This window comes from Cynocephalus volans, chromosome 10 (assembly GCF_027409185.1).
Source record: "Cynocephalus volans isolate mCynVol1 chromosome 10, mCynVol1.pri, whole genome shotgun sequence".
NCBI classification, from domain to species: Eukaryota; Metazoa; Chordata; class Mammalia; order Dermoptera; family Cynocephalidae; genus Cynocephalus; species Cynocephalus volans.
The window spans coordinates 62,872,265-62,887,067 of NC_084469.1; the positions used below are offsets into that span (position 1 = coordinate 62,872,265).

General features: G+C 47.4%; 1 protein-coding gene across 1 annotated transcript in view; it reads left to right on the top strand.

The window, feature by feature from the left end:
* The first annotated feature begins 609 nt into the window (after nt 1–609).
* The window catches only part of LOC134387432 (carcinoembryonic antigen-related cell adhesion molecule 5-like), a 57,715-nt gene continuing 43,521 nt past the window's right edge, over nt 610–14,803 (top strand). Inside the window, exons 1-7 of the mRNA XM_063109904.1 lie at nt 610–740; nt 1,650–2,009; nt 5,683–5,961; nt 6,366–6,620; nt 8,187–8,465; nt 10,491–10,745; nt 13,407–13,536. Of these exons, the coding sequence (XP_062965974.1) occupies nt 677–740; nt 1,650–2,009; nt 5,683–5,961; nt 6,366–6,620; nt 8,187–8,465; nt 10,491–10,745; nt 13,407–13,536 (1,622 nt within the window). The 5' untranslated portion in view covers nt 610–676. The remainder of the gene's footprint in view (nt 741–1,649; nt 2,010–5,682; nt 5,962–6,365; nt 6,621–8,186; nt 8,466–10,490; nt 10,746–13,406; nt 13,537–14,803) is intronic.

Below are 14,803 nucleotides of genomic sequence, written 5' to 3' on the forward strand. Positions count from 1 at the left end.
GCAGGACCCCTGCCCCGTCACAACCAGGGCCTGCAGGTCCTTTTGAGACACCTAGGCCTGGGTTTCTGTCCCTGGATCAGAGGTCAGGCTGGTGGCACTGAGATAGAGGGCAGGTCCCCTCACCAGTCATCACTCATCTGCCCCTTTCTAGCCCCCAGAGCCATTTCTGTCACCCTCCTGCTGGGAGTAAATCCACCCTTCCCAGCATAGCTGAGAGCACTGGGAAGGCCTGAGTGTCCACTGGGTTTCCATGTCACAAAGAGACATAATCCCCCGGGTTTGGATATCTTAGATGTTCTCTGTGTGGGACTGACAGACCCAAGGCCTGGACACAGCAAAGGTCAGTGCTGGGGTGTGTGGGTCACTCTCTCAGGAAGCAGAGGTCCCCATCAGACGTCCTTCTCAAAGTGTGGTCGGGAAAAGCTAAATTTACACAAGGAAAGAGAAAGAAGGGACCAGGGAGGCAGGACTGAGAGGAGAGGAGAGAGAGAGGCCTCCTGAGCAGAGACACCGCCCCCAGCCCATGTGACCCTGGGAAATGCTCCGCCCTGGGAGGAGGCTCAGCACAGACGGAGGAAGGACAGCAGAGCTGGCCCGTCCCAGCTGCAGTGCTGTGAGCATTTCTGGAGCCAAAGCTCTTCTCCACAGAGGGAGGACAGAGCAGGCAGCAGAGACCATGAGGGCCCCCCCAGACCCTCCCCGCAGACAGCACATCCCCTGGCACGGCCTCCTGCTCACAGGTGAGAGGGGAAGGTTCCCTGGGAGTGGGTGGGACGATGGGAGCACAGAGACTATCTTGGGTTCTGCTGGGGAGGACAGGGCTCTGAGAGGGGACAGGAGGCTTCTGTTTGGGACCTGAGGGGAGAGAACACCAAAGAGACTGTGGAGGCTCAGCACAGGAAAGTTTCAGTGAACTGGAATTGGAAAGGGGCAGGAAAATCTCAATTGCTGTTTTCCAAGGTAATCATCACTGTCCACTCCTTTTTGAAAAATGATAATAATAATTATACCAGGGTGACACTCCAAATAAAAACACAACCAGGGTATAAAACATTGTCCTTAGCCACCAACCCCAGTAATGGACAAATAAACATCAGGACTTACAGGACCACGGGAACACTCATCAATTCATCCACAGGTATCTGCAGCCTGTTCCAGGCACTGGGTACAACAAAGATCACACAAGGCCCTGCCCTCACAAGGCTCACGCTGTAGTGGGGAGGAAGACAAAGAGATCTAGAAGGTGAGGTCAGTTGTTGACAAGAGCCATGGAGGGAACAGGGCAGAGAGGGGTCAGAAAGTGACCCTAGAGGAGGAGGTCAGGGAAGTTGTCTCCCAAGGACGCCCTGAATGTGAGCAGTGGTCTGAGGGCAGTGAGGGGTGATCCCTGCAGACACTGGGGAAGAGTGTTCCAAACAGAGGGAATGACAAGTTCAGAGGCTCTGAAGGAATGGAGGTCACGCTGCTGACCCAGACCCAGACCCACATACACACACACATACTCTCTCACACACACACACATACACACACACAAACATACACAAACCAAGGCTGAGGGTTGAAGAGACCTGCTCAGGACCCAGTGCCCCATCTTTCCGTCCCAGCACCCAGGTCCCGATTGGTTGATTTATCTTTCTCTTCCCTCCTAGCCTCACTTGTAACTTTCTGGAATCGACCCACCACTGCCCAGCTCACTATGGAATCTGTGCCGTTCAATGCTGCCAAAGGGAAGGATGTTCTTCTACTTGTCCACAATCTGCCAGAGAATCTTCTAGCCTATCACTGGTACAAAGGGCAAGTAGTGTCCAGCAACCAACGCATTGTGTCATATGTAACAGGCACTCAAGTAAATACCCCAGGGCCTGCAAACAGTGGTCGAGAGACATTATTCCTCAATGGGTCTCTGCTGTTCCAGAATGTCTCCCTGGAGGACACAGGATACTACACACTAGAAATCATAGATGCAGATGTCAGCACTGATCAAGTAACTGGACAGTTCCAAGTATATCGTAAGTGATTCCTCTACATCTCTGGGTATTGGGGTGGGGTCAATTCTACTTCACACACACAGGACTGTCAGTCCTAGAGTGTCCCTACATTCTCCTCTGCCTTATGTCCCATGTTGGGGTTTGAACATTTAGTGCAGGACACACACTGTGGAGACAAACTTCAAAAGATCGGAATTCCTGTCTTAAATCCAGACCCTGCAGACATTGGCTGCACAGAGAAGGACGGTTTGATGGGGTAACTCAGCAGAGGGAAACCAGTCTCAGTCCAGCCCTAGTGGCCCCTCCCTGAAAACATGATCCTGAAGAAGACCCTGAAGGGCTCAGTCAAGTCCCTCCCTGTGGGTCCCACTAGGATCCTCACAGAGATGCTCAGCCCTGGGAAGCCCCTACCTCAGAACCCTTTCCCGGAACTCCTGACTCCAAGTGACCCCGGGGAGCCTGTGGACAGGGCTGAGCCTTGGCCTCCTGGGCAGGGCTGACTGGGAGCAATGATTTACCCGCTGCCTGAGTGCCAAGGCTCCTGGAGCTGGTCACCAACCAGGGCTCAGCCTCAGGAGCCACATCTGGGCAAGGGCAGAGCCTAGTCCTTCATCTGGGACTCCACACGGAGAGCACAATGGACAAGTTCCCTGGGTCACTGTCCAACTGCCCTTGGGAATTTAGGAAACTCTATAGGAAGGTCAGTGTCCTCAGGGGCAGGAACAGAAAAGGTACTCCTGGCAGTTCCCTGCCACCAGGGATCAGGCCCTGGGAACCATCTCTTGAAGGCAAATAATCATCAGTGTTATTTACTCAGGTTGCTCCTCTGTGCCAAAGTTTAAGTCAGGCAATTGTTAATATTTTCAGGTTAATTCACAGACAACAAGACAAGCCAGATACCCTCTATCATTTATCCTATTTTATTAAAGAGAAACTGAGGCAAAGGAAATGCAGTCACTGAATGAGAATCAGAGACCACAGCTGGCAGATCACACACAGGAGAGTTTTGTCTGCAGCCACAGCCCCATCTTCTCTTACTCTCAGGGGCCATATGAAGCCTCTAGGGACCCTACCTGTCACTAGCATTGGCTCAGATCCTTTCTTCTTAGGCAGTGGTAGCTCACACAGAGAGATTCTGGTCTGGGGCTGAGAGCACATGAAGAATTAATCCGCTTTTACTCTAGAACTAAATCACCTGCCACAACAACCAGAGTCAGTGTCAGGACTGTCTAGGCCTCCCCATCAGGTGGCTGATCCACACCCACCCTCACCGGACTGCAGATCATTTGTATGTTTCCTGACGTGCTGATGTCACTCCCATTGGAGGACAAAGGAAAGGTCTTTGCTTCCTCGCTCTCCACTCCACACCCTGCACAAGCACAGGGCCCAGCAAATGGAGAGAGTGATAAACTGTCAGTAGTTCTTCATTGAAAGAGGGAGGGGATGAATGAATGATCCATGATTTCTTCAAGGACTGGCATCTGGATGCAGAGTCCTGGGAGGTTCTGGCCACACCTGTTCCTTGTCGCTCCAGGCTTTGAGACCCATGTTCCTCTCTGACCACCTGCTCCTAAAACCACCTCAGGAGCTGGTCTTATGTGACTCTGGGGCTACTTGGCCATGGAAGGGTTTTCAGGGCTTGCTGCCCTGCTTCTGGGACAGCCATGGACTCTTTCTCCTGGGGTCTTTGAGGTCACTGTACCCATCACTGCTCACTTCTGTGGGTGTTTCTAGCTCTCTCTCTCTCCTCCTCCATGTCCCAAGATATATTCCTTCCCTTCATTCTAGCCCTTGCCCTGCACAGCTTCCTCCACACTTAAGCCTTCCCCAGGCACTCCCACTAACGAGCTGTCCTGTTTCCTTCCCACTAACACCTGTGGCCAGGGCCACCCTCCCAGGCAAGAGTAAAGGATACAGAAATCAGTCGAAGCAGCCATTCCTGAGAGGCTTTATCATGAGCCAGTGTCTCTAGGTCACCATGAGAACGAGCTTCCACTGTGTCCCTATCCAGGGCTCTTTTCCTTCCTGATGCCAACACATGAAACGGGGCACATGACAAGGACAAGCAACTCCCCCGTCTACTCTACACTGACTGTTCAATGAGTCAAGGCAGAAGAACAGGTCTGCAATCCTCAGAAACCCAGGGGTCATTTCACCCATTTGATTCAGGACTCCATCCTCATCCTGGTGGGGGCTTCTGTGCCTCTAACGCTTCCCAGCCCTTTCCCAAGGCAGAACTGGCCAGACCGGTGCTGTCTGATGGGTTCCCTGCCTGTCCCACACGCACCTGTGTCCTCACATGATACCGTTATCCTGAGGTGGGTCCTCCTGAGCAGTGAGATGCATGAGCCACTGTCGATTCACTTAGACTCTACCCAATTTGGATGAATTTGATCAAACTCTATCTGTGTTTCCTGGGGTCGAATGAAAAGGAAGAAAGCATTTCACATGGCTGTGCCAAGCTCCTGCCCATTTTGCCTGACTCTCCCCAGGAATTACTGAGATGGAACTCTTCTCAATTTACTAACATAGCAAATATTTGAAGTAATTTGGTTTCATTCCTCTATTTATATGAGTGCGGCTTCTAAGACATCCCCCTTGACAAGTTCTGTCCTTTTAACAGGACTTACAGGTCTCTCTCTACCCAGGGAGTCACTGATTTCAAACCAACTTTAGCTTCTTCCTTTGATCATAACGTGATCGTGCTGGACTTCAGAGCTTTGTCTAAGACCTTATCCTGCTCTCCAGAGATATATTCCTCTCAGGAATTGGCCCGAGATCTGGGGTATTAATAACAATTTTCATATATGAAAGAACTTTAACTGTTCCTCAGTATTCTATGTCATATCCACCAAACAAACATGGGTCATGAGGACAGATTTTCAGGAAGTTCATGCTCCCCCCTTTCCACCAGTCAGTTCTTCTGCTTTTGCAAATGTCCACGTGTATTTCAGGAAAGATCCACATGGTCCTCACCTGTGCAGTGGGAGAAGGGACATTAGAGACCAAGGACAGAGAACGTGGTGCTGCTCCAAGGCCAGCAGCTCCTTCCTGTCCCACTCACTTCTTCTGCATCATTTCTTGGAACTGCTCCACCAGTTACTGGGTCACTGGGTCAGTCAGTCTCCATCAAACACCTAGGCAGAACTGCTTTCATCTCAAGGCCCCCCAGTTTGACTACTGCACTGACCGCTGGACTTGCTCCTGGTCTCCCTGTGTCGTTTCTGCTCTAACACCTGGTACCCATCATGACCCATCCCAGGATATCCTTGAGAAGTGAAGTCTCAGAGAAAACACACCTCAGCTGGGCAATGTAGGACTGTGTAGCTGGAAGGGACTGTGTAGCTGGAAGCACCCACATGTCCCGAGGTCAGTCAGGCAGTCAGCTGGTCAGCAACAAACCCAGAGAGGCCATGGGGGGACTGCAACTCCACGTCCTGTGTCTGTCCACAACCAAGCACTGCTGCTCATTTCACACGTGAGAAAGTTGAGTTTCTCCCAGACAGAGCAGGCAGCATCACATTCTCTGAGTGCCCAGATCCTACTGCATCTGTCTTGTGACACACACACCTGCCTGGTTCTTTTAGGGACTCAGGTGACCTGAGAGGTGAGAGATGCCAACTGTGATTGAAAGATGCCTTTGGAGAAATCAAAGGTACCACACAGGGCAATCTTCTCTCTGGTCTCTGTGCAGCGGAATTACCCAAACCCTCCATCACAAGCAACAACTCTCACCCTGTGGAGGACGAGGACTCTGTGGCATTAACGTGTGAACCTGAGAGTCAGGACACAACCTACGTGTGGTGGATAAACGATCAGAGGCTCCAGGTCAGTCCCAGGCTGGATCTGTCCCTGGACAACAGGACTCTCACTTTACTCAGTGTCAAAAGGAATGACACAGGACGCTACGAGTGTGAAATCCAGAACCCAGTGAGCACCAGCCGCAGTGACGCATTCACCCTGAATATTTCCTGTGAGTAACTTACGTTCCCCTGTGTCCCAGGCTGTCAGCCCAAATCCATGCAGCCAGAGTCCAGGGCACTCAGGTCTTCCCAAGTCAAGGCACACAGACCCTCAGTCCTGGACACACAGGCTGGCCATGGCTTCCTGCCCCATGCCTATTCGGGAAGGTCCAGCCTTGAGCCAAGAACAGGAGGGGAGGGCTTGCTCCTGTCTTGAGAGGCTCAGGATCAACGACATGTGATGGGAGGAGCAAGTTAATGTCTCAGACTCAGGCTCAGTGAGCACAGGGGTTATGGTTGGAACTTTTTAAAACAAGTTTCACATGGCTCAGAGGGATACTGTGGTCCTTCTACAGACCAGAGTGTCCCCTTCCCCCAGGTGACATCATGTGTGTCTTTATTCTCTTTGCTCCAGATGGCCCGGACACCCCCACCATTTCCCCCCCAGACTCATCTTACCATCCAGGAGCAAACCTCAGCCTCTTCTGCTATGCGGCCTCTAACCCACCCGCACAGTATTCGTGGCTTATCAATGGGAGGCCCCAGCAATCCACACAAGAGCTCACTATCCCCAACATCACTGTGAATGATAGTGGATCCTATACCTGCCTTGCCTATAACTCTGCCACAGGCCTCAACAGGACCACAGTCAAGACAATCACAGTCTCTGGTAAGTGGATCCCTGCAGCATCATCACCAGACTCTGGGGTGGAGTCTACCTGGTTTGCAAAGAGAATCCCAGAAAAAATTACTTTCTCAGCCCATGTCCCACAGATACAAGCAAAAGCCTAATTCTCCCCCTGATTACCCCCCACTCCATCTCTGCAGATTCTCTCCTCCCCTTGCTTCTCTGATTTCTCATGGTTGACCTTGGGTCAGGTCTAGAATATGGGAAGGGGGTTCTCTCATCTTCAGACAGACCCACATAGTGGGAGGGGCTTCAGAGAGGGGGGAAAAAAGGGTCCTCAAGGTCAAGTTTCTTCTCTCTGTCACTAACACATCCCTTCCTGTCATCTCTTTGTTTTCTTTTACCTTTCCATGAGCTACAAGGAACATATGAGGCTTTGAAACAAGCTCATACTGTATTTTCCCAAATGAAAGGAGGAAACTCCCCCAAATGAGGATGAGCAAATCATAGCTCTACTTCCTGCTCTGCTCCCGGCTCGCCCAGTCACTGCTCTGCTCTGACACCATCTAGGGGACTGGGGCAGGTTGAGAAGGTGCTCAGGTGGCCTGTCTTGAATCTGCCTAATGGTGCCACCAGTGGATGCCAGGGCCTCCCTCGGGTCAGGTTGCAGGGGAATGGGAAGAGAGCGAGCCTCGGGACAGTTGCCTCTTAGCTGTCCTGGCTCTGATGTCACCAGTTGTACAAACCTGTGGACACCATCACATGCGATGACCACATATGACAGTGAGTGATGTTCACTTGGAGAAGCAGAGAGACTCAGCCATGGAGTCCTGTGTGGAGGGAAGGGGTAATGCCAAAAAGTATATGTATATAGAGAGAACTGAGTACTAGGCATATACAAATGTACGTGTGTGGTGTGTGCGTGTGGGTGTATATATATATCTGTACATATATAGATATATATGTATCATATATATCTATATATGTACACCCACACACATATTTGTATAGATATATATGATATATAGATACATATACTTATACAAATATATATATATATATATATATCTCCCCACCTTCTGGCACACACCCTGACTACTAAACTGATCACCAGGCTTGTTCCTGGTATTTCATATGTCTTATTTCTGCTCAAACATCCAGTCCCCATCATGGCCCATCCTAGATATCTTTGAAAAGAAAGGCCTCAGAGAAAACATACCTCAGCTGGGCAGTGTAGGACTGTGCAGCTGGAAGCGACTCAGCACCCACATGTCCCGAGGTCAGTCAGGCAGTCAGCTGGCCAGGAACAAACCTGGAGAGGCCATGGGGGAACTGCAACTCCACGTCCTGTGTCTGTCCACAACCAAGCGCTGCTGCTCGTTTCACACGTGAGAAAGTTGAGTTTCTCTCCAACACAGAGCAGGCACCCTAACATTCTCTGAGCACCCAGATCCTACTGCATCTGTCTTGTGACACACACACCTGCCTGGTTCTCTTAGGGACTCAGGTAAGCTGAGAGGTGAGAGATGCCAACTGTGATTGAAAGATGCCTTTGGAGGAGGCAATCAAAGGCACCACACAGGGTAATCTTCTCTGTTCTCTATGCAGCGGAGTTACCTAAACCCTCCATCACAAGTAACAACTCTCACCCTGTGGAGGACGAGGACTCTGTGGCATTAACGTGTGAACCTGAGACTCAGGACACAACCTACGTGTGGTGGATAAACGGTCAGAGGCTCCAGGTCAGTCCCAGGCTGGATCTGTCCCTGGACAACAGGACTCTCACTTTACTCAGTGTCACGAGGAATGACACAGGACCCTATGAGTGTGAAACCCAGAACCCAGTGAGCACCAGCCGCAGTGACGCATTCACCCTGAATATTTCCTGTGAGTAACATCTGTTCCCATGTCCCAGGCTTTCAGCCCAAATCCACGCAGCCAGAGTCCAGGGCACTCAGTCCCTCCCACGTCCAGGTACACAAACCTTCACTCCCGGACACACAGGCTGGCCATGTCTTCCTGCCCCACGCCTATTCGGGCACATCCAGCCATGAGCCAAGAAGAGGAGGGGAGGGCTTGCTCCTGTCTTGAGAGGCTCAGGATAAACGACATGTGATGGGAGGTACAAGTTAATGTCTCAGACTCAGGTTCAGTGAGCACAGGGGTTATGGTTGGAACTTTCTTCTTTTTTAAAAAAAATTTTATTGAATCATAATTGATTATACATATTTTGAGAGTTCAACATTCACATGTGTTGATCAAATCAATATTACTAGCATATATATTGTTACATATCGTACTTATTCTTTATGCTCCTTGTCAAATCTCTCCCCATCCCTCTCCCTCCCCCCTTCCACCACTGATAACCAGATTTCTTCTCTCCCCTGAAAGAGTAATGCTTACTCTGTTGATTTGTTACCTAGATGATCTGTCCAATGCTGAGAGGTATGTTCAAGTCCTCCTATGTTATCATAGAGCAGATGCTTCTTCTGTCACTCTGAAATGGGCTTTGTGGAGAGAGACATCCTCTACTTTTCTTTATCTCTACTGGTGACTCTCCTTGTGTCAATGCACTCCAGTGGCTGGCAGACCATCTGCATGGTGGTTGTGACATCTAGCCACTTTCATGGCAGCCATGGTTATTGTGGTGACTGTGGTGGGCCACCCACATAGAGGTGATGTTTTGGCATGCTCCTTGGCATTGGTGGTGTGCCTGGTTGTGGGGGGATCCAGACCCTGGCTCCATACCTCAGGTCCCCAAGCAGGCCCCAAGGTTCTGGTGGTGTGCCTGGTTGTGGGAGGGGGGGTGTCCAGTGCCCCAGCTCCATACCTCAGGTCCCCAAGCAGTCCCCAAGGCACTGGCGGTGTGCCTGGTTTGGGGAGGGGGGGGTCCAGTGTACGGCTCCATACTTCAGGACCCCAGGTGGGCCCTGAGGTGCTGGTGGTGTGCCTGGGCCAGAACTAATTTTTTTGTCCTTTCCTTACTTCTAAAATAGGGAACCTTCCTGTGGGAAACAGTACTTGAGCTGTGTGGTTTAGCTAAATTGCTGCTTTGCTGCTGATTCCCTAGAGAAGGCTTTTTGGGCAGCTCAGGTTTTAATGGTTGACTTTATAGGTACTTCTGGCTCTCCAGAGACCTGGTGCACCTGGGTGTGTCAAAACTCTGATCTGGACCCAAATCTTTTCATCAAACTGCACCCCATGAAATTCTATATTCCTAACCAGTCTCCTCTGAGTGGTCCTTTGCTGATTGGGGTGCAGGTAAGCTGTCCTTGCTGTGCCCCAGTTTCCCTGATGAGCCTGTCTCCCCCACTACCCATACTCCAAACACTTCTCATGGGACAAGCCATGTGCCGGTCCCTTGAAATGACTCACTGGCTTCTGAGTGGCTCCTTTTTTTCAGTTGTTGTGGCTCCTCGCTCCTTTGTGGGTCTATGGGAACCCTATTAGTGGTTTTGCTGGCCTGGGGGTCACCAAGGTCCTCTTCTCCCCTGCCACCTCCAAGCATCTGCATCTGAAAGGCACACCTGCAGCTTTTGCTGTCTCCTGCTCTATGTGCTCAGCAGCTCCAGCCTTAAAGCAGCCACGGCATGAAGTGGTCAGAGTGCTTTTTTCTTTCTCTCATTGTCACTTCTGCTTTCATGCACTGCATAGATCTCTCCTCCTCTTCCCATGAGCTCTAGAAGCCCCAGCTTGGCTGTTGTTGCTTTTTTATAGCTGTAAAGTGGTTGATCTGTGGGAGAGAGTGATGCTGGGGACTGTCTATTCCACCATCTTGACCAGAAGCCCATGGTTCAAACTTTTTAAAACAAGTTTCACATGGCTCAGAGGGATACTGTGGTCCTTCTACAGACCAGGAGTGTCCCCTTTCCCCAGAAGATATCATGTGTGTCTTTATTCTCTTTGCTCCAGATGGCCCGGACACCCCCACCATTTCCCCCCCAGACTCATCTTACCATCCAGGAGCAAACCTCAGCCTCTTCTGCTATGCGGCCTCTAACCCACCCGCACAGTATTCGTGGCTTATCAATGGGAGGCCCCAGCAATCCACACAAGAGCTCATTATCCCCAACATCACTGTGAATGATAGTGGATCCTATACCTGCCTTGCCTATAACTCTGCCACAGGCCTCAACAGGCCCACAGTCAAGACGATCACAGTGTCTGGTAAGCGGATCCCTGCAGCATTGGGAACAAGTTCCGGAGTGGAGTCTACCTGGTTTGCAAAGAGAATACCAGAAAAAATTTCTTTCCTAGCCAGTATCCCATAGGTACAAGCAAAAGCCTAATTCTCCCCGAGTCCCCCCACTCCATCTCTGCAGATTCTCTCCTCCCCTTGCCTCTCTGATTTCTCATGGCTGACCTTGGGTCAGGTCTAGAATATTGGAAGGGGGTTCTCCCAGCCTCAGAAAGACCCTTGTAGCCGGAGGGGTTTCAGTAAGGAGGAAAAAAAGAAAGGCCCTCAAGGTCAAGTTTCTTCTCTCTGTCATTAACTCATCAATTCTTTGTTTTCTCTCACCTACTCAATGAGCTACAAACGACATAGAGGATGGCATGTCACTGTGGTTTTGATTTGCATTTCTCTGATGATTAGTGATGTTAAGCATCTTTTCATTTGTTTATTGGCCATTTGTTTACCTTCTTTGGAGGAAAGTCTATTCAAGTCCTTTGCCCATTTTTTAATTGGGTAGTTTGGTTTTGTTGTTGCTGAGTTATAGTTGTTCTTTATATATCTAGATATTAATTCCTTATCAGGTATATGATTTGCAATTATTTCTCCCATTCCAGAGGTGGTCTTTTCACCTTCTTAATAGTGTTCTTTGATGCACAAAAGTTTTTAATTTTCATAAAGTCCAATTTACCTATTTTTTTCTTTGTTGCCTATGCTTTTGGTGTCATAGCTGAGAAATTATTGTCAAATCCAACATTATGAAGCTCTCACCCTATGTTTTCTTTAAAAAGTTTCATAGTTTTAGCTCTTTCATTTAGGTCTTTGATCTATTTTGAGTTAATTTTTCACATGGTATCAGGTAAAGCTTCAACTTTATTCTTCTCCATGAATATCCAGTTTTCTCAACACCATTTGTTCAAAAGACTGTCTTTTCCCCATTGAATGGTCTTGGCACCCTTGTCAAAAATCATTTGGCCATATATGCAAGGGTTTATTTCTGGGCCCTCCATTCTATTCCATTGGTCTGTATGTCTTTCTTTATTCCAGTACCACACTGTTTTGATTGCTGCAGCTTTGTAATAAATTTTGAAATCAGTAAGTGTGATTCCTTCAACTTTCTTCTTCTTTTTCAAGGTTGTTTTAGCTATTTGGGGTCCCTTGAGATTCCATGAATTTGGGGATTGATTTTTCATTTCTGCAAAAAAAGTCCCTGGGATTTTGATAGGGATTGCATTGAATCTGTAGATCACTTGGGGTGGTAGTGTCATCTTAACAATATTAAGTCTTTCAATCCATAAAAACAGGATATATTTCCACTTGTTTAGTCTTCTTTAATTTCTTTCAGCAGTATTTTCCAGTTTTCAGGGTACAAGTCTTTTCACATCCTTGGTTAAGTTTATTCCTATTTATTATTTTCCAAACTCTTGTAAATATAGTATTTTCTTTTTTTTCAGATTGTATAGAAATACAACTGATTTTTGCATGTTGATTTTGAATCCTGCAACTTTGCTGAATTTGTTTATTAGTTCTAAAATTTAGTTCTCTGGAATCTTTAGGGTTTTCTACATATAAGTCATGCCATCTGCAAACAGAAATAATTTCACTTTTTTCCAATTTGGATGACTTCTTTTCTTTTTTTTTTTTCTTGCCTAATTGCTCTGGCTAGGTTCCAATACTATGTTGTAAAAACGGAGAAAGTTGACATCCTTGCCTTGTTCCTGATCTTAGAGTGAAAGTTTTCAGTCTTTCACCATTAAGTATAATGTTAGCTGTGAACTTTTCATAAAAGGCCTTTATTATGTTGAGGTAGTTTCCTTCTATTCCTACTTTGAGTGATTTTATCATGAAAGAATGTTGAATTTTGTCAAATGCTTTTATTGATTTAATCTCCTTACTAGTTACAAGGCTATTCAGATTTTTTATTTTTTCATGACTCCTTCTTGGTAACTTTTGTGTTTCTAGTAAATTTTCCATTTCACTTACATGATCCAATTTGTTGGCATACAATTATTCATAGTATTGTAATAATTCTTAATAATTCTACACAACTGGTCATAATGTCTCCACTTTCATTTCTGATTTTAGTGATATGAATCTGCTTTCTTTTTATATTGGTCAATCCAGTTAAAGGTTGTGAATTTTGGTGATTTTTCTTTTTTGGAAGAACTAATTTTTTGTTTCATCGATCTTTTAAATTGTTTTCCTATTCTCCATTTTATTTATCTGCACTCTAATATTTATTATTTCCTTTTTTCTACTAGCTTTGGCTTTCCTTTGTCCTTTTGTATATCCCTAAGTTGTAAAGTTAAGTTGTTGATTTGAAATCTTTCTTCTTTTTTAATGTGTGCTTTTACAGTTATAAATGTCTTGCACACAATTCTTAAGTTCTTTGAATCTCAGATTCCCGAACTGAAAATTACAAGCAGGATTACGAGATGAAATTGAGGGAAGAATAATCACCAACCTAGAAACATAATGAGAGGAAAAAATAGATTACAAGGATATAGTTGCCTGATCACCTCCCAGCAGCCTTCCCACAGAAAATGTATTCCTTGAAGGGACAAGTAGAGACTATTCAGGCTGAGTTGTTTCCCAAGGCACCCCCAATGTAAAATAATTCCACCTTCAGTCCTTCTCCTCTTTTCTTTCCATGACAGATGATCCAGTACAAAGAAGTTCTCCTGGCCTCTCAGCTGGGGCAATTGCTGGCATTGTGATTGGAGTACTGGCTGGGGTGGCTCTGATGGCAGCCCTGGTGTATTTTCTGTATTTCAGGAAGACTGGAGGGTATGGTGGCCTTTCCTCTCATTCTGTTTTCTCCAAAGCTACTTGCCATGCTTGGGAGATGAAAAGGACTTCTTCACCTCCGTCTCTGGGCCTGGATCTCCTCCTCCCTGAACTTCTGCTTCTTGGCGCTAATTCCTGCTGGTCGTTTCTTCCCGGGTCTTCATGCTCCCTGTACCCCACTGTCTCTTGGACATGGTTATTCACATCCCCAACTAGGTTAGAAGAACAGGCCCAATGATGTTCCTCTGTCCCCAGCAAAAGAAGCCAAAGTCCAAGAAGAGAAATAAATGAGGAGATGAAAGGAGCAGCAGGAGAAAGCTCTGTTGGCCACTGTAGCAGGAGGAGGGAAGGACAGGACAGGAAGAGAAACTAAGAGAGAGAGAAGAAACAACTAAAGTCCTATGGGACAATAAATAAAGTGAGGGAATGTATTAGTCTGTTTCTGTTGCTTGTAACAGAATACCTGAAACTGGATAATTTATAAAGAAACAAAATTTACTTATTGTTTTGGAGGCTGGGAAGTCCACAGTCCAGGGGCACATCTGGTAAAGCCTTCTACGTGATGGTGATTCTGCAGTGATGCAGGGTATCACATGCTGAGAATGGGCTGAGCAAGAGACAGCTAATTTCCTCACTCACTCTCCTTATAAAGCCATCAGAACCACACCCATCACCCCATGAATGGATCAATCCATTCACCAGGGCACAGTCCTCACAATCCGATCACCTGTTAAAGGCCCCATCTTTCAAATACCAGAATTAGATTTCCCACTCTCTTAGCACTCTTATAATGGGGGTCAAGTTTTCAATACATGAACTTTTGGGGGACACATTTAGACCCGAGCAGGGAAAAACAAAACAAAACAGAATCTACCCCTGGAAAACAAAACAGGAGAGGTCTTAGGGTAGAAGTAGGTGCAAGAGCATTGATAAAGAATGAACCTAAGCCTGGCTGGTTGGCTCAGTTGGTTAGAGCATGGTGTCATAACGCCAAGGTCAAGGGGTTGGGTCCCCTTACCAGCCAGCTGCCAAAAAAAGAAGAAGAAGAAGAAAAAAAGAATCGACCTAAATGTGAACACCCAGCAAACAGGAAAGGAGTAAACACTGGAAGGGATCATGGTTAGATTAAAGAATGAGGCCCCAAGAGAAAAGGCAGTACCATACGCAGTATGAATGAACACAAAGGAACCTCAGGGAATCATCTACTGACAGTTTCCTTCCTAACTCAGGAAGCAAAGATCCTGTGCTTGGGAATAGCAGTCACAGT